The sequence below is a fragment of the Clinocottus analis genome, unplaced genomic scaffold (genome assembly GCF_023055335.1).
Source record: "Clinocottus analis isolate CAN_PGR_092001 unplaced genomic scaffold, fCliAna1.0.p SCAF_7, whole genome shotgun sequence".
Classification (NCBI taxonomy): Eukaryota; Metazoa; Chordata; class Actinopteri; order Perciformes; family Cottidae; genus Clinocottus; species Clinocottus analis.
The window spans coordinates 3,429,552-3,449,710 of record NW_027176229.1 but is presented as its reverse complement, the minus strand read 5'-3'; the positions used below and the strand labels follow the sequence as shown (position 1 = coordinate 3,449,710).

Here is a 20,159-nt window from a genome sequence, read left to right as displayed (position 1 = left end):
AGCATTATAATTACATAAAGAAAAACTACCGCACTTCTTTTATTAATTCAAATATTATATTGAGATATAACCACAACCAGCTTCTGATAAAATACTACTTTATCTGCATTGTGCAGTGACAAAACCACAAACGAACGTTATCTAATTGGGGATGGGGTTCTTTACGAGGAGACAATGAATGCAGCATTTGGTGTTATTTCAACATGTTTGTTTACGTATAGGTCAACATGCAGTTTATAATTAACGATAGTTTCTATTTCATGATTTTTACAATTTAATTATTGATCTCTGGAGTCATTGATGTATCCCAAAGACAGACGCATCACATATCTCTGCAGGGAATTTTCAATAATACAGACAAAAGGCAGATGTCTTTTCTTTGAATCGTTTCTCATTGCAGCGCCAGCGCTTACTTGTGTTATTACTGATGATGGAGTTGAACATCTGGAGGTCAACACAACACATTTACACACACACACACACACACACACACACACACACACACACACACACACACCTACACACACACACACCACTGTAAAATTCTTATAAAAGCTAAACAGATCCTATGAAAGACTTCATTAAAACAATCATTTATCCGTCTGTATTGTATGTAGTTTTAAAATGCACAAACACAACATTTCACAGTACATCAACAGTAACATATCACCTCCCATTAAAGCTTAAAGTTAGAATTACATTCAAGTTTTATTTCTGGTGGCAATGCCGACCCTAAATTATGTTTGCATACAGTCAACTGTGTCTTTTTTCCTCTTCAAAGTGCAACTTAGTTTGGATTTTTTTAGCGTTCCGTACTGTACATCTAGTTTGAGGACCAACAGTTCATAATTAATTCATTCACATGAATCCCATAGAATCTGGAACTTCTATGAAACTCATCAGTCCAGTCCCAGTTCATGCTTAGTAGCGCATATTGCACTCAGGCTCGCCTCCTCCGCTGCTGCTGCTGCTTCGTCTTCTCCGCGGCCGTCCAACAACTGCTTCGGCCGGGTTGAGGACCTCTGCCCCCGTCTCGATGCCCAGGACCTGCCTCTGCACCAGCTTGCAGTAGAGCCCCCCGGCGGCCATCAGCCGAGCGTGAGACCCCTGCTCTGCCACTTGGCCCCTGTCGATCACCACGATGTTGTCCGCCCTCTCCACCGTGCTGAGCCGATGGGCGACCACCAACACCGTGTGCTCCTGCATGATGCCGTTCAGAGCCGCCTGGACCTGCGGCAGAGAGACAGTGGCGATCAAACAACGTGAACCCCGAGACGGCTCAAAGGTCTTACTCGTTTACTCACAACATGTTCGCTCTCCGCATCCAGGGCGCTGGTTGCTTCGTCCAGGATAAGAACACGGGGGCAGCGGATGAGAGCTCTCGCTATGGCCACTCGTTGTTTCTGCCCACCGGACAACTGGGTGCCTTTCTCTCCAACATCTGGGGGACAATATGGAGGGCTAACTCAGCTGCATGACTTCACCTTAATGAAGCACCTCCTTTTAAAAAAAACAACATTGAGGTACCCACAGTGCTTTTCAATACAAAAGTCATATTTGAGATGTTACTGGGGACAATCTAACTCTAAAGAGTAAATAGTATTTGAGTCATGTAAGTGTTGCCAGCAGTGAGCGAGATACCAGAATCAGAATCAGCTTCAATGGCCATGTGTCTTTAAACAGACACAGAATTGGACTCCGGTTTCACGAGACCCCTGAAAGCCTCAACAGCAACATTTTGAGGGGTCACTTAAAAATGTCTAACAGCTCGCTATGGCTATCAGTATTTATTATTCACATTGCAAAAAATGTATTCGCAAATATGAATGCAGAACATTCTCATCTTAGGTGCCAATGATCTTTCGCATGAGGCTGTGTGCAAAACTGAAAGTCACTCACTCGCTTCCTGTATCCAACATCACAACATGAGATAAGAAAAAGGGGCGTGGGGGTATAAATCCGCCTTCCTCTAACAACCATACTAGCGATGCTGCCTCTCGTAATGATTACTTGTCTCGTAGCCTTTAGGCAGGGCGGAGATGAAATCGTGAGCGTTGGCCTTGATGGCAGCCTGCACCACCGCCTCCCTGGGGACGCCAGTCAGGCCGTAGGTGATGTTCTCCTCCACCGTCCGGGCAAACAGCACAGGCTCTTGGCCCACAAGGCCTACCTTCAGAAACACAGCAGCAAATGAACAGTTTCATGAGGAGGAGGAGCCAATATTCTGAGTACTAAGAGGCACACTGACACGTTATGAGGCTTGTTCTTTTCAATGTTTGTTCTTTTCATTGTTTGATCTGCTGAGAGCGAGTCTCATCATGTATCAATCCCACTGCTACAGACTGACCTTCGAGTGGAGGTAGTCGTGGCGGAAGGCGTGAACGGGCTTTCCGTCCAGCAGCACTTGGCCTTTCTGGGGAAGGTAGAAGTTCTCCAGCAGACTCACACAGGAGCTCTTCCCGCTGCCCGAAGGTCCCACGAGGGCGGTGACCTCGCCGGGCCGCAGAGAAAACGACACCCCCTGCAGAAAGACGCACATTCAGGAAGTGGTAGGTTTACAGAAAAGAAAGTTAAAAAGCAGTAGAAAAAATAAATTAAAAAAAACGGGGTAGGACTGCTCGTTTCAAGGCCATAGGACAATGGATATATTTAGGTGTCATCAATTGATGACATTCTTTGCATTTAGGGTGATTTTATCATCTTCAAATATGAATATTATCACATTCAAATATATTAATAAAATTTAAAAAAATTACCTCAGAACTGCATTCCTGACACAACCTGTATTCCTGTATAGTAGCTTTAAGATAAAGATACTAAACTAACAGAATCAAAAATACACGTTCTTTTTCCCAAGACCTGAATAGAACTAATTTAGATCATTGGGTCCTACACATCTCCACAGCCGAGATCTCCAGAACAGGACAACTTACAACAAAAAACTAAATTGCTAAATAGCGGCAAAGGTGAGAGGAAAAATGTGTCTTGAAATAAATGACTCTTATTTGGCAAACACATGCAACACATCATTTATATCAGCATCATCCTTCAAAACGAACCTTAAGAATATCGACGTCAGGGCGCGTCGGGTAGGCAAACGTGATGTCTTTAAACTCAACTACTCCGGCGCACGTGTCCGAAGCCTCCGTGCCATCTGCTGGGTGTTTGGGTTTCCGGTCCAGGTACTCGAATACCTTCTCGGCAGCCCCAACTCCCTGCATGAGGCCTGTGTACACCGACGCAATGCTCTGCAAGATGAAAGTGCATGTGTCTTTGATTAAGGAAGGGGGGTTCTTTCACACATGTGAAATAAATGAAGGACACGGAGGGCATACCTCCAGACATTCTCCCAGTTCAAGCATGTAGATGAAAAAAGATATCAAGGTACCGCCACTCATCTGACCGGTAATGACAAGATGGCCGCCGTAGTAGAGGATGGCAACTTCTAAAGCAAGCTCTGAGATCTGAAAAAAAACAACACAATGAATCAGCAACATGTTCGATTTGGAGCGCTGCGTCCTCATCCTAAAGACTCGCCGATACACACCGAACTGGACCACACGTAGCAAGAGTAGGCCAGGGCTTGTTTTTTGTTGAGCTGGAACATGACCAAGAGCTTGCCGTAGTAGGAGTTGGCCTCCTCGTCCTCGTTAGCGAAACTTCTCACCGTCTTCATGGCCGAGATGGTCTCCTCGGCCACTTTATTGGCCTCCGCGAGGACAGTTTGCACCTCTTTTGTCAATTTCTAAAGAAAGAAAAAACAACAAATACAACTTTGATTTCATCTGCAAATTCATCCACAAAAATAATAAAAACAAAAAAATGTCCTCACCTTGTAGTACTCGCCATAAAACTTGGAGACGAGGCCGATGAAAGGGAGGCCCATGAGGGCCACCAGTGTGAGCTTCCAGGACATCCCGAACATGAAGATGGAGAAGCCGACGCCTTTGATGACGCTCCGCATGAAGATGTTTATGTTCACGGAGATGAGGTCGCTCACCTGGGTGGTGTCAGCCGAAAGGCGGGAAATGATGTCACCTGCAAGGCGGTCAGGGGGGATGCAGGCAGGTAACACCATTAGAAGGACAGCCCTTTTGTTGGAGAAGCCCCGCCCCATAATACCGATGTGAGGGAGGAAGGGAGGGATGTATCGTGTTCTTATATCACCTGTGTGGTTGTCATCGAAAAAGGCTATTTCCTGCCTCATCAGAGCTCTGAAGAGATGGTTCCTGAGCCGGACGTTCAATTTGCCGAACATCAGAGTGAAGACTCCTCCCCGTACTCCCATCGCAAGAGAACTGGGGAGAGGGTGAAGGTGTCGTAAGCCCTTCGAGTCCGGTCTGGCTGCCTGGGCTTCCAAATCGAGTGGCCTCGCCATCTGTCATTATATCATAATCACGCCCTCTTTCCTGCCCGACGAAGGCAAAATACCACAGCAATTTTAATCACCAATACAACAAATTAAAAAACAGGAGAATTCGAGTTTGCAACACTTTGCTATGCAGCACCTTGTATTAATCTGTAATAAGCGTCTGTCTAAGGTCGTTGTATTTTGTAAAATGCACACAATGCTCGATATCAGAAGTAGGACTGTCAAGTTATCAGGTTTTCACAACACAAACAAAACACAAAAATAATTACGCTAACGATATTATTGCAAAATCTCTATTTTTTTTAATAAAAATAATAATAATGCTGAGAGTCAAATCAACTTTGTCGATAACATATTTTGTCTATTCTTTTTGCAAATAAATTGAAGCTAAAAATACAAGTGTACGGAGGTGGAGAGAGTATGTAACTCGACACAAAACAATTTAAAAGGTGTGTAGGATTTAGCACCATCTAGCGGTGAGATTGAAGATCGCAGGCAAAGTGAAAATTCCCTTGTGTGCCAAGTGTGGAGTAAAACTACGGTGGGCTCACGCAAACAATAAATAAACATGCAAAAGCCCCGATCTAGAGCCAGTGTTTGATTTGTCCGTTCTGGACTGCCATAGAAAACGTGAGGACCCACACCCTATTTAGTCAAAAACGGCTCATTCTAAAAAGGTAACAAATAGACAATTATTATTTCCAGACTAAGAATTTACATTTTATTCCGTTATTTACACGGTTATTAACGTTGATGGTAATATTTCATTTTTTAAATATCCAGAAGACGGCCTTTGGGCACTCACCTGGCTATGGCCAGCACCGACAGTGTGACCACAGGCTTAGCAAAGTACTCCATGCTCTGGTGAACCACGATGCCGTCTATTGCTTTCCCATAGTAGTACGGTATGAAGGCCTCGCCTGAAGGTTCAAAAAGAGAGAGAGGGGGCAAAATATAATGCAAGGGCCTTAATCAATGAGTTGATCTTCAAACAAAAAAAATCATCCGTTGTGATTAGCAATTGATCGAATCTTATTCATGAGCTTCTTCGTTTCCAGCGACTCGGTTTTTGGTCCTACTGTGTAATAACGAGGAAGAAGCTATTCTGAACTTCTCTTACTTTTACATTTTATTCTATCTTCTGATATTTCAATGACTAATAACTCGGCGGACTCATAACAATTATAATACAAAGTTAAAAAGTATTGAAAGTTAGTTGCAGACATTGTTAAAAGGCTAATTATTGAGTCTGTTAGGAGTAGACTTTGAGGGTGGGGTGATATTCTATAGAGCATTGAAATAAGGTGAGTCATTGACGTTGAGCCACCGAGTTGCTTCCTTGTGAAAGCAAAAGCCATATGTGTTCTGTCTGGAATGAGAAACGCAGTCATTACCTATAGGATCAAGTCGCCACTGAGCTATTGCACAAGGGTGTTGCAATCCTCAGTAACGGACGATACGAGCTCCTTTGATCAGACGGGTTTTACTACTACGTCAAGGACACTCACACACGGCAGAGATAATGAGGAAGAGGATGGCGACGGACAGCAGCCCGCCATCCTTCCTGCAGTAGCCCAGCAGACGCCCCAGTGTCGCCCCAGAGCTGGTGTTCTCCTGGCTTCTCCCCTCCTCCTCCTCCTCCTCCTCCTCTTCCTCCCTCTTCTTCCTCTTCTCACAGTCCACTTTCTGCTCCTCCTCGCCAGCTGTCTCCACCAGCCTTTCAGTGTCCTCACAGCCCTCTTGTCCACCTCCGCTGCTGCTGCAGATGGTGCTAGCAGTGGGAATAATGTTGGTCTCGTTCCCCAGCAGCGTCCAGAGCAGCGCGACACCCAAGGAGGAGGCGCAAGTCCAACAGATCAGGCCGAGGGACCAGGGCCGGCGGGTGACAGGCTCCAGCTCCGTCAGCATCAGCAGCTTGGCCAGGGCGTAGGTGATGAGGGAGAGGGAGAGAAAGATGACGAGGGTGGAGATTTTGGCGACCCTCCGAGGGCCGTCCCTTCCATTCCACAAGACCCCTATGGAGGCTCCCAGCAAGAAGGAGGCTCTGACCAGCACAGTCCCCCAGAGGTCCAACGCCGACTGGAGGACATCGAAGTTCAGGGCCTCCTCTCTGAACACGGCCCAGTGTGATCCGTGTGCATACAGGACGGTGGTGACGACCAAGTCTAGCAGGACACATGACAAGGTGCAGCTCACGGCTACTTTAAGGCGCATGCTGAGAATCAGGACAGAGACACACACACACACACACGCACGCACAAACACACACACACGCACACACACACACACAAACACACACACACACACACACACACACACAAACACACACGCGCACACACAAACACACACGCGCGCACACACACACATACACACACACACACACTATTCAAAAACAACTCCAGGTAATAAAGAATGCTCTGCTTCAATAATTAACACTGCCAATGAAATGACTAAACGAATAGTAAGATGTTAATTATTAATTGATACTTACTTATTTTGAAGGACGCACTTCCGGTCTTCCCAGGCTTGTCTAAGAGGGAGGAGGGGCCAAAATACGAGATAGTCCTACAGTGACAAGTTAAATGTAAACTGTCACCACAATGTCAATCAATGTCAGGTAAGGTTGCAACATCGGTTCAAATAAATGTTCCACCACATAATGAACACTAATTACCGGACTAACGAGTGAGCTAGTTAGCTAACAAACGCGATTGTGCCCTTAAATACCCTATTGTCCAGCCGGGTGAACACGTGAATCCACGACGAAATACTGTACACAGCAACGTGCATTTGGTTCCTCCACGAAGAGACAGCATCCACGGATATAAGTGCGTCAAGTTTGGTTTTGAGGAAGGGAACCGAGAGTCAAGAAGTGGATACCTGTGACAAAGGTCGTCTATGGTACAGAGGATTATGAGTTCACAGCTCTGACACTTTCCAAGTAAATGAAAAGTATATCCGTTTAAAATGTAAACACAAAGTTGCTCGCGATGACATAATATAACATAAAAACATAAAAGAGAGCAAGCTCTTGTGACTCATTCAAAACAACCCCGAAACATTAAGAGACGCACTCCAACGAGTGCACCAAAAACGAGGCAGAAGCATACATCTTTCTGTTTTTACCTCTCTGATCTCAGTTGTTGCGGAAGTGGACGTGTGTAGCCCCTCCCACCAGATATTTTAGCGCGTGTTCAAGAACAGTCGGTCGAGAGCACAATCATTTTGAAAAATAGGTTATTCGCAATATGAGAGGACAATGACGTTTTTTGTAAACCTGCAAATAATACAACACATGTTATACCGTTATAATATTTGGTCTAAATTATAGATTTTCTCTATAAACTCATAACGGGCACGACAATTATTATTTTAAGTCTTACTTTGGTGAACTGTGAGCAGCCGATGCTCTCTTCATTCGAGGTGGGTTTCTGTCACTTTTAGGAAGTTAGGTAAATCCCGATATAAATCTTGAGGAATGCAGGTGCCTCATTCGTACATCGTTGACTCCGTTTTGAGTTTGCCTGAGCAGATTGACACGATGTTATCAGTCGTGTGGTGGGATTGAAGATTAACCCTGTTCATTTGCACAATCTGGATTATTGTTTTCTAATAACAGAGGAAACTATTGAGACCAGTATGGCAATTCCGTAGACTTGTCATAACCTTCCCCTCTTTTCTATTTCGCCCACGAGATCTTCCTCCTCACCATTAGTTTATTTTTAAATGTTTATCTTCCATTTGCTCCCTTTTCCTCATTCATTCTGTCATATCGTTTTGATCTGTCCCTTAATCACCACTTTAACTTTCTCCCACTCTTCAAAGCCCCTTTTGTTGCTTTATCCTCCTTCTCATTGGCATCGAGTCCAACATGAAATGCCATGCGCGTTTGATTGTGTTGATATATATATTTTGTATTTATTTAGATAGAACGTGTTTTCTGTGCTATAGACTGAAATATCTGCAGGCTTAATATGAACTGGCAAAGTTACAGGTAAGGTGTGCTCAATGAATTTGTAAATTTTAATAAAGGATTTTTCAACTTTATTCTTAAACTAGTGAATAATAATATTAACTTTATAACCACTGATATTATGACAATTGTTTCTCCTCAACCGAGCAACCCGATATCGGTTTTGAAAGAAAGGGGGGAAACAAAAATAACGTGCATGCAAGGCCACATGCACGGTCTAACACAGTGTTAGATGCCTGGGTTAGTGCAGACCTCCCTCACACTGAGCTCATTAACACTCTGCTGGGTTGCAGCCGCGGGCGATGCTCATCCTTCCATACTTTACCTCCTCAGGGGCGCGATCCATCCGTCCATACTCACCTCCTCCGCGGGAGGGAAGGCCTACAACCTCCAGGGAGGCCTTCACCTGAGAGTTCACAACCCAGTCTCGAACACGAGGCTCTCGTGCGCCAGGCAAACACCATACCCAGTGCACCACCGTGTTAGACAAATATGTAGATATAGATGGATATATTTATCTTAATTTTACTGGTTTGATATGAGTTGTTTGAGTGAGTTACGCCAGGACGACACGCATGGATAACTCCGTCAAGCTACTAAGCTAGCATATCAAGCTAAGTTAGCATCACTACCCACGGACGCAGGACTGCGTTGAAGAAACACAACAAGGTGGATGAAAACAGGCACATTTTATCCAAAATAATTGATTGTGTGAGTTTTTTGTGGGCTTTTAAGCTGCCCTTGCATGACGAGAGACTGAGTCCTGGAGGAGCAAGACAGCCAAGCTCGTCAAGGACGGCACATCACGAGCTGTTGGACGGCATGTTGTCGGTTAATAGATATGTAAGTAACCCAGTGTGTGTTCTGGCTTTAGAAATGGTTTGTCAATCAATACAAACGTTGTAATAACTGTCTGTTTTTTAGGAAATCAGTGTGTGTTTAGGAAATTATCAATATATGTGAAATCATCAGTGAACTTGCTGGACTATCTTTTGGAGGTGTATGCAACATGATTTATATATATATATATATATATATATATATATATATATATATATATATATATATATAATTTTCTGCAGGAAAAGGTTGCACATCACTCACAGAAACACAAAAATATACAAAGTGTGTCAACACGATAGACGAAAGACCTTGCAAGAGATTCAAGGTTTTTATTTTGCCATGTGTGCATAGACCAACATTGCAGACACATTGGAACTCTTTTCGCAGGGCTCTCTGAGTCAGATTTTTAAAATAGAAACACACTATAATGGGAAGGAGAAAGAATATAAACTATGGAGAAAAACACTATGCATACATACATACATATAAAAAACATTGTTAGATAACAAAGATTGCAGTTCATGTGATATTTGTGTGTAAGGTCCCGTAGTCGGCTGGATTTTGGCTGCTGAGCATCCTGCTGCAGTTTCCACTGATCCTGTTTCAACTCTTCAATGAAGCCATCCTCATACAACCTCTGGAGAGAGGTGTTCACATGGTACTCTCCTTGTTCATACTCTGACAGATACAAGAACATTGCTTTTAATAAAAACATTGCAAATCTGCACGTAAAATGTATGTTACTGTTGTGTATGTTTCATCATTTGGTGCTTGTCATTGATTTAATTCAATGTTTTCTTTCTGGAATGATCCAGGCCCTCTCTGGTTTTGTGGCTCTCCGGGACATAGTCAGACACACGGAGACCATTTCATCTCGTCAGTTTGACTGAATTCTGAAGCTCCGACGACCCCGCAACACACACACACACACACATACACACACACACACACACACACACACACACACACACACACACACACACACACACACACACACCCTCCCTTACGGCTGATGACAAAAAGATGATGTGTAACTTTTTGTATTACACAGTACATTGTTTTATTTCCTCCACACAAATGAGAATGAAATAGAAAAAAAGGTGTGAACATATTTATTTTCATGTTTTAGTCACATTATATTCCACGATTGTATGTTTTTGTAGCATTGCAATAAATGGAATGAAACACACCGTATCCAAGAGGTCCAAAGCTTTTGGCACTGTTGCACTGTTCCATTCTTGGGTACATGGATGAGGGAAACCTGACAAAGAAGAGACGTAACTCTAGATTAATCTGAATGTACCTCAAGATGTACTAATCCACATGTGTGTGCGTGTGAGCGAGCGAGTGAGAGTTGTGCATCATTGTTTGTACTGTAATTATTTAGGCTATTATAGTTGCATAGTAATTATAGTTCTTTAATGATATCCAATATGCTCAGTTGATATATATTTTGTATTTATTTAGATATAATAGGTTGTTTTGCACTATAGAATGAATTATCTGCAAGATCAATATGAACTGGCAAAGTTACAGGCAAGGTGTGCTCAATGAATTAGTGGATTTTAATAAAGGATTATGCAACTTTATTCTTAAACTTTATTCTTGAACTAGTGAATACTAATATTAACTTTATAACCACTGATATTATGACAATTGTTTCTCCTCAACCGAGCAACCGGATATCGGTTTTGAAAGAAAGGGGGAAAACAAAAATAACGTGCATGCAAGGCCACATGCACGGTCTAACACAGTGTTAGATGCCTGGGTTAGTGCAGACCTCCCTCACACTGAGCTCATTATCACTCTGCTGGGTTGCAGCCGCGGGCGATGCTCATCCTTCCATACTTTACCTCCTCAGGGGCGCGATCCATCCGTCCATACTCACCTCCTCCGCGGGAGGGAAGGCCTACAACCTCCAGGGAGGCCTTCACCTGAGAGTTCACAACCCAGTCTCGAACTCGGGGCTCTCGTGCGCCAGGCAAACACCATACCCAGTGCACCACCGTGTTAGACAAATATGTAGATATAGATGGATATATTTATCTTAATTTTACTGGTTTGATATGAGTTGCTTGAGTGAGTTACGCCAGGACGACACGCATGGATAACTCCGTCAAGCTACTAAGCTAGCATATCAAGCTAAGTTAGCATCACTACCCACGGACGCAGGACTGCGTTGAAGAAACACAACAAGGTGGATGAAAACAGGCACATTTTATCCAAAATAATTGATTGTGTGAGTTTTTTGTGGGCTTTTAAGCTGCCCTTGCATGACGAGAGACTGAGTCCTGGCGGAGCAAGACAGCCAAGCTCGTCAAGGACGGCACAACACGAGCTGTTGGACGGCATGTTGTCGGTTAATAGATATGTAAGTAACCCAGTGTGTGTTCTGGCTTTAGAAATGGTTTGTCAATCAATACAAACGTTGTAATAACTGTCTGTTTTTTAGGAAATCAGTGTGTGTGTGTTTAGGAAATTATCAATATATGTGAAATCATCAGTGAAGTGTAGGACTATCTTTTGGAGGTGTATGCAACATGATACATAGTGTGTGTGTGTGTGTGTGTGTGTGTGTGTGTGTGTATATATATAATTTCCTGCAGGAAAAGGTTACGCATCACTCACAGAAACACAAAAATATACAAAGTGTGTCAACACGACAGACGAAAGACCTTGCAAGAGATTCAAGGTTTTTATTTTGCCATGTGTGCATAGACCAACATTGCAGACACATTGGAACTCTTTTCGCAGGGCTCTCTGAGTCAGATTTTTAAAATAGAAACACACTATAGTGGGAAGGAGAAAGAATATAAACTATGGAGAAAAACACTATGCATACATACTTATAAAAAACATTGTTAGATAACAAAGATTGTAGTTCATGTGATAGTTGTGTGTGTAAGGTCCCGTAGTCGGCTGGATTTTGGCTGCTGAGCATCCTGCTGCAGTTTCCACTGATCCTGTTTCAACTCTTCAATGAAGCCATCCTCATACAACCTCTGGAGAGAGGTGTTCACATGGTACTCTCCATGTTCATACTCTGACAGATACAAGAACATTGCTTTTAATAAAAACATTGCAAATCTGCACGTAAAATGTATGTTACTGTTGTGTATGTTTTATCATTTGGTGATTGTTTTCTTTCTAGAATGATCCAGGCCCTCTCTGGTTTTGTGGCTCTCCTGGACATGGTCAGACACACAGAGAGCGCTTCATCTCCAACAGTTTGACTGAATTCTGAAGCTCCGATGACCCTGCAACACACACACACACACACACACACACACACATACACACACACACACACACACACACACACACTCCCCTATGGCTGATGACAAAAAAATGATGTGTGACTTTTTGTGTTGCACATAGGACATTTTTTTATTTCCTCCAAATGAATGAGGATGAAATAGAAAAAAAGGTGTGAACGTATTTATTTTTATGTTTTAGTCACATTAAATTTCACGATTGTATGTTTTTGTAGCATTGCAATAAATGGAATGAAACACACCATATCCAAGAGCCCAAAGGTTTTGTCACCGTTGCTATAAATATTGTGCAAAAATATACATTCTTATCCAAATTAAAAAAGGGACATTGTAATTGTTTACCATTGTGAGGTACATGGATGAGGGAAACCTGACAAAGAGACATAACTCTTGATTAATCTGAATGTGCCTCAATATGTACGAATAATCCATGTGTGAGTGAGCGAGTGAGAGTTGTGCATCATTTTTTGTACTGTAATTAATTAGGCTATTATAGTTGTATAGTAGTTGTAGTTCTTTAATGATATCCAATATGCTCAGTTGATATATATTTTGTATTTATTTAGATATAATAGTTTTTTTTGTGCACGATAGAATGAATTATCTGCAAGATCAATATGAACTGGCAAAGTTACAGGTAAGGTGTGCTCAATGAATTTGTGAATTTTAATAAAGGATGTTTCAACTTTATTCTTAAACTTTATTCTTGAACTAGTGAATACTAATATTAACTTCATAACCACTGATATTATGACAATTGTTTCTCCTCAACTGAGCAACCGGATATCGGTTTTGAAAGAAATGGGAAAAAAAATAACGTGCATGCAAGGCCACATGCACGGTCTAACACAGTGTTAGATGCCTGGGTTAGTGCAGACCTCCCTCACACTGAGCTCATTAACACTGCTGGGTTGCAGCCGCGGGCGATGCTCATCCTTCCATACTTTACCTCCTCAGGGGCGCGATCCATCCGTCCATACTCACCTCCTCCGCGGGAGGGAAGGCCTACAACCTCCAGGGAGGCCTTCACCTGAGAGTTCACAACCCAGTCTCGAACTCGGGGCTCTCGTGCGCCAGGCAAACACCATACCCAGTGCACCACCGTGTTAGACAAATATGTAGATATAGATGGATAGCATATCAAGCTAAATTAGCATCACTACCCACGGACGCAGGACTGCGTTGAACAAACACAACAAGGTGGATAAAAACAGGCACATTTTATCCAAAATAATTGATTGTGTGAAGTTTTTTGTGGGCTTTTAAGCTGCCCTTGCATGACGAGAGACTGAGTCCTGGCGGAGCAAGACAGCCAAGCTCGTCAAGGACGGCACAACACGAGCTGTTGGACGGCATGTTGTCGGTTTATAGATATGTAAGCTAGCATATCAAGTTAAGTTAGCATCTCTACCCACGGACGCAGGACTGCGTTGAAGAAACACAACAGGGTGGTTAAAAAAGGCACACACGCACACACACACACACAAACACACACACACACACACACACACACACCTAGACAGATAGATAGATAGATAGATAGATAGATAGATAGATAGATAGACAGACAGACAGACAGACAGACAGACAGACAGATAGATAGATAGTAAGAACCCAGCAACTAACTGTGTTCCGGCTTTACAAACTGTTTGTCAATCAATACAAAAGTTGTAATAACTATGTTTTTAGGAAACTACTCGTGTAGGGGGTCCAGCAGGGGCCCTGTGATGTCCTTCAGATTTTTCAACGCCAGTTTCTACAAAGATTTCATGACCACAGACGTCAGGGCGACGGGTCTATAGTCATTTAATCCTGTATTGTAGGATTTTTTGGGGACTGGGATGATCATGGAGCACTTGAAGCAGGAGGGTTCTTTACACATCTCCAGTGAGATGTTTTAAATAATGGAATTTAAAATGTTTGTTTTTTATGTTGGAAACTTTAGGGAAACAAGACTATTATTAGTAGTATTTTTTGTTTCACTCGTTTCTTTTTTTAAATTTTGTTTTATTTAATTGTCTTTGGTTGTCGGATGAGAGCGCGGGGAGATCCCGGGTCCACACTGAGAGGGGCGGTAACGTACCCGGAAGCTGTGTGCCGAGCGCCAGTAAAAAATAAGCGAAGAAGAAGTCAGTATCGAGTGATTTCATTGGCTTCTGCTTTCAGCCAATGAATGACGCTCTTGTACGCGTGTCCTACCTCCATGTGAGTGGAGCTCGCCTGCTATAGCTACTAGCTGAAGAAACATCATGGTAAGTTTAAAAGAGAAGTATTAGCACGAGTAGTTTAAATAACTCTGTGTGAAATGTTTCAATGTTTGGATATGTGTCGAAGGCATGTCACAAATAAATAATGTACACGTGTTATCCCCATTCAATATAAACATCACAGTCCTGCTGTACAACCTGATACAGGCTCTTTAAAGTGTATCGTGTCGTTGTAAACTACACGGTGAAGTTAACCCACTCCGTTTCTCTCCTTCTGGGACGTGTGCAAAGAAGAACACCCAGAACTGCGTTTACAAAAACATGCTTATTAACAGAAGATGGGTCGTATAAACGCGCATATTTCGTAAAACACGACCAATCAACATTTTACTTGACTACCCGAAACTTCACTTGCGTTCGGCTCCAAGTTGAGTCCAGTTCGCTGAGCAGCTCTTGGTTAAAAATAACTTAAAAAGTGCTCTCTTGTCTTGAAGGACCATGTGTCTGTTTAGCATGCTTTATAACCAGTTTGAGGTGTTTATAACATTTCACCAAGGTGTCACAGTGAAAATAAGTTTAGATTGATTTCAGCTGACTGAAAATGCTCCTGTGTTATGTTTTCTATTAAAAGCCTCAAATAAACTCAAGCAGCAAAATATGATATTGTGCATCGTTTCTGAACCAAGCTCACATGTCTCGTGTCCAAATGGCAGTAGCGTTGTGGGAGCCTGTGTCTGTCTGCCTGATGAGGATGATGATGATGTCGTTGTTGCAGCTTCGTCGGGAGGTGAGACTGAGACGAGAGTACCTGTACAGGAAGGCCCAGGAGGACCGACTCCGTACAATCGAGGAGAAGAAGCAGAAACTGAAGGGCGCGCTTGAAGGTGGGAAGCCGTCAGTTTTTTTCATTCTGCTGCTTTTCGTTCCAACGGGTGGTCAGCGGCGTGAAAGATCCGGGTGTTAATACAAGCTGTGTTTTGTTTCCTTCCCTGCAGAAAATCGTCTCCTTCCAACCGAGGTGCGCAAAGATGCTCTGCAGCTGCAGGAGCTCCTTGAGTACGACGACGAAGGGGCCGAAGGCTAGTGCCACTGTTTGTTATAATGCCAGTTATCATACCAGTTTCAGCATCCTGTCCGATTGCACCAGCGCATTGTCACACTGTCTTTTTTGGGGCAATGAAAGTGTTCCTTTCTTGTTTTGATGGGTTGGAGGGTTCTTTCTTGTCTGCAGGTGTCAGCTCTCACATCGATGATGAGTACAAGTGGGCCGGAGTTGAAGACCCAAAACTCATGGTCACCACATCCAGAGACCCCAGCTCCAGACTCAGGATGTTTTCCAAGGTCAGACAAGTTTCTCTGCAATCAGAGCAGCTGGAAATGACAAAATACATCATTACCTGTAAAAGACTATGTTGCTCCATTTACTCCAGGATGTTTTTTGGTCAATGTCCATATTTATATCTTGACAGTCCTTTTTGAAAAGGGCAACAAGATCGATAATATAGTAATTTAGTAATATTATGAATGATAAAATAATTTGAATACAACACAAACTAGAGCATGTGGGACTCGAACAGACGAGTTACAGCTGCTTATTAAATGCTGATTTGGACAACAACAAAAAACACACAGCTTACATGTTTCATGTTAATTCAATTATTCAACGAGTGAACAACAAAGCTGCAAATGACTTCCTCTTCATCAGTCTTGTCTTCATCACAAGGATGACAGCGGAAGGGTAGCGAGGGTGATCGGAGACCAACGTGGGATGTTTGTGACTTGCAGGAGATGAAGCTGATTTTCCCCGGAGCCCAGCGCATGAACAGAGGGAACCACGAGATCAGCGCGCTGGTGATGGCCTGCAAAGCCAACAACGTCACAGACCTCATCATCCTCCACGAAACCAGAGGACAGCCAGGTACGCCGGTGTCTACTCCGGTCTATTATTAGCATTCTTCTTTTTTTTCATATTTGTATGGGAATCTAGGAAATAATCATAATAATTTTATGATTTTGATCATACCAGTGTGCTCATTCTCGTAAAACTTCTCAGAATTTAGAGGGCGCACTCTCATATTCAATGTTAATTCAATTTAGTTTATTTTGCATAGCCCAAAATTACAAATTTGCCTCAGAGGGCTTTACAATGTGTATCTCACATCAGATCAGGAACAACTCCCCCCAAAACATCCCTTTCATGAGGAGAAAAGGGAAACATTAACACCTTTAAGAGAGCAACAGAGGAGATCCCTCTCCTCGGATGAACAGAAGCAATAGATGTCACGTGACCAGAATGAACAACGTAACAGAGTTACAGCACATTACATAAATGTGACAGAAAGTATTCACGTGAGTAGTAGTAGGCATGATAAGACTGTTTCAATTCCCAAAAATAGCATCAACAGTGGATGTGAAAATAATAATGATAATAGGAGCAGTAATGGTATTTGCAATACTAATTGCGATGCAATTAATAAGAAAAGATAAGATAGTCCTTTATTAGTCCCTTTGTGGGGAAATTACGCAGCCCTTATTCACATATCAAGTAGTAATAGTAATAGCAGGGGGCGTCAGGCAGGACCACAATCTATATAACCACAATCAGTGTATACAGAAAATACAGAGAAGGGGCATCAGCAGGTCCATGACAGGATGTTAGAGGTGCTTTTATTTTAAAAATTACACATCAGAATATCCTGGTACTTTCTGAGGAACCCTGAGGTGTGAGTTAGAGTCTTCCGTCCCCATTTCTCGTTGGCTCTTCCCTGCTTCCCTTCAGCTCAGATGTCGCGCACGCGCGCACACACATTCTCACACACACACACACACACACACACACCATCTCGCCCGGCAGAGTTCCTGCGAGAACACCAAAGTGAGTCTGCGAGGAGACCTAGAATAATTTTAGGACAATCATGCTTCCGAGAGGAGGAACTATAATGGAGTTCCCTCAATTTTAACCCGCCAATCCGCGGGTTAAAGATGGCAACCAATGGCACGCACATCTGCTTGCCGCCATAATGTGATGCTGCAGTCAGAACAGTAAGAAAAGAAAACAAGATTTCATGTGATTTTTAAAACCAAGTGCAGCTTGTAACCAGAGTATAAAGACAACCACGGTGGCACATGGAGTATCTGATTGATTGATTTTCCTGCCTGTGTATTTCCAGACGCCATGGTGGTGTGCCACCTGCCGTATGGACCCACGGCTTACTTCACGCTGTACAACGTGGTGATGAGGCACGACGTTCCCGATATCGGCACCATGTCGGAGGCCTCCCCCCATCTCATCTTCCACAACTTCTCCTCTCGACTCGGCGGCAGGGTGAGCGAGCCGCACGGCGCTCTGTCGATATCATAGTCGACTTCTTTATGGTGGCTGTAACTGACGGATCATTCCGCTCGCGCAGGTTTCAAACATCCTTAAGTATCTGTTTCCGGTGCCGAAGGAGGACAGCAGGCGCGTCATCACGTTCGCCAACCAGGAGGACTACATCTCTTTCAGGTCGGCGCACCTGGACCGACTCGGCGCAAATGCCAAAAAGACTTTGGCTTGAGGGATGTTCCCAGAATGACTCGCTTGTGTTATCTCTTACAGGCATCACACCTACAAGAAGACAGACCACAAGAACATCGTGCTGACCGAAGTGGGACCCAGGTTTGAGATGAAATGTAAGTATAAAGAGTTTTTTCACCTTATGCACATGAATCCATTCCCTGTGCTCTTTTTAAAAGACTTTGTTTTTTCTTTGATAATAAAATAAAACGCTATAGACTAAACCGGGTCCTGACCGGTGTCTGCAATTAATGCCCAGAATCTAAACGAAAAGCACAAGCAAAGCCATGAATGTTATCCGTTAAAAATATCTGCAATAATAAACGTCTCTGCCGCTCGAGGAGAGACTACAACTGTTTTACTCACGAGGAAATACATGAGGAAATTAAACAGAATAACTAGAAAACAACATTTTTTGTGTGTGTGTGTGTGTCAGTGTTTTATTTAATGTGAACGCGCTCGTAGCCCGATTATGGGCCAGTTGAGCCAGATTAAATGAGAGAAATACTCGGTATGTCGACCCGGCTTCTATCGAAGGCTCCTGCTTTTTAGGAAAAGGTTGTTTTCTGTTTTGAACCCCTTTTCCTTCTGGGAAGTCTAACACGTTGCCATGTGTCCTTCTGCTCAGTGTATATGATCAAACTCGGCACCCTGGAGAATGAGAGCACCGCGGATGTGGAGTGGCGGCACCATGCGTACACGCACACATCCAAGAAGAGGAGGTTCCTCAGTGTGCAATAGGAACTGATAAAGCACAACCAAACTGTTGCCGTTTTTATAAATATCATCAAATGTGGAGTTTATAAAATGTTTTTGTCAGTTTCATACCAAATATGATAGAAGTAGTTTGTCTACCATTGTCAAACTGTATCGTATCCATCCAGTAGTTTCACTGAGTGAAGCTTAAACCCATAGATTAACAAAGATCTGATGCAAACTGTTCTGACTGTATTATAACTGTATTATTTCTTAATAAAATGTCTATCTGATGATGTTAGCTCAGTGGTCTTCATACGAAGTTCATACAAATCCACAAAGGTGAAGATGTGCTCCAAGTGTGTGAATAACTTCAATGGATTAAGCGGTCTAAGATTTCACAAGCAAATATCAATTCAAGGAATCCTGAAAGATTAAATGCAGTTCTGTAAATCTGTGCCTTGGTTGTCGTAAAACACAAATTAATGCAGAGTGATTCAAAACTGTATCATACCTGCCTCTATCTCACAACTAATTTGTACACAGCCACAACACTGTTGATAATTTGCAAATACATCCAAATATTGTGAACAATCCACACTTCACAAAGATGTGTGACCGTTGTCGGCTCTTTATTTTACTCCAATCGATTCTTCAAACAGCAGGTTCCTCGTGAACCAGCAGACTGAAATCATGAGTCATGCAGTGCTACCTGAGAGTATTCACAGCGCTTCACTTTTTCCACATTTTATGTTCCAGCCTTATTCTGAAATGGATTAAATTCATGCAATGCTGTCTGTGCCTCTAACTGTGTTACTATCAAACATTTTGTGGATGATTGAATGTGTAGGGTGTGCTGTTCTCTGTCTGATTAATTGTTCATCAGAGTTACAGCCAGTGGGAAGAAGCTGCTTCTGTTTGGTGGTTTTGGCGTTCAGTGCTCTGTAGCGCCCCCAAGAGGGAAAGAGTAGGAACAGCTTGTGTCCTGCAGGGTGTGAGGGGTCTGCAGAGTGATCTTTCCAGCCCGCCTCCTGACTCTGTACAAGTCCAGGTTTATCCACCTTGTTGTGTTTCTTCAACGCAGTCCTGCGTTCGTGGGTAGTGATGCTAACTTAGCTTGATATGCTAGCTTAGTAGCTTGACGGAGTTAGCCATGCGTGTCGTCCTGGCGTAACTCACTCAAACAACTCATATCAAACCAGTAAAATTAAGATAAATATATCCATCTATATCTACA

At 43.0% G+C, this 20,159-nt stretch overlaps 2 protein-coding genes across 2 annotated transcripts; one reads left to right on the top strand and one right to left on the bottom strand.

The window, feature by feature from the left end:
* Nucleotides 1-513: 513 nt before the first annotated feature.
* abcb9 (ATP-binding cassette, sub-family B (MDR/TAP), member 9) lies at nt 514-7,282 on the bottom strand. Its single transcript, XM_068605024.1, has 13 exons — nt 7,100-7,282; nt 6,864-6,937; nt 5,881-6,587; nt 5,178-5,292; nt 4,168-4,298; nt 3,833-4,038; nt 3,548-3,745; nt 3,336-3,464; nt 3,060-3,248; nt 2,348-2,521; nt 2,011-2,170; nt 1,305-1,441; nt 514-1,230 (listed from the first exon to the last, which is right to left on the bottom strand). The coding sequence occupies exons 1-13, from the start codon at nt 7,160-7,162 to the stop codon at nt 922-924; spliced, it is 2,592 nt and encodes an 863-aa protein (XP_068461125.1). The 5' UTR covers nt 7,163-7,282; the 3' UTR covers nt 514-921.
* A 7,355-nt stretch (nt 7,283-14,637) lies between these two features.
* On the top strand, nt 14,638-19,201 carry imp4 (IMP U3 small nucleolar ribonucleoprotein 4). The gene is made up of 9 exons (XM_068605434.1): nt 14,638-14,715; nt 15,446-15,554; nt 15,666-15,749; nt 15,902-16,011; nt 16,456-16,588; nt 17,841-17,995; nt 18,081-18,175; nt 18,269-18,342; nt 18,855-19,201. The coding sequence occupies exons 1-9, from the start codon at nt 14,713-14,715 to the stop codon at nt 18,965-18,967; spliced, it is 876 nt and encodes a 291-aa protein (XP_068461535.1). The 5' UTR covers nt 14,638-14,712; the 3' UTR covers nt 18,968-19,201.
* Nucleotides 19,202-20,159: the final 958 nt, after the last annotated feature.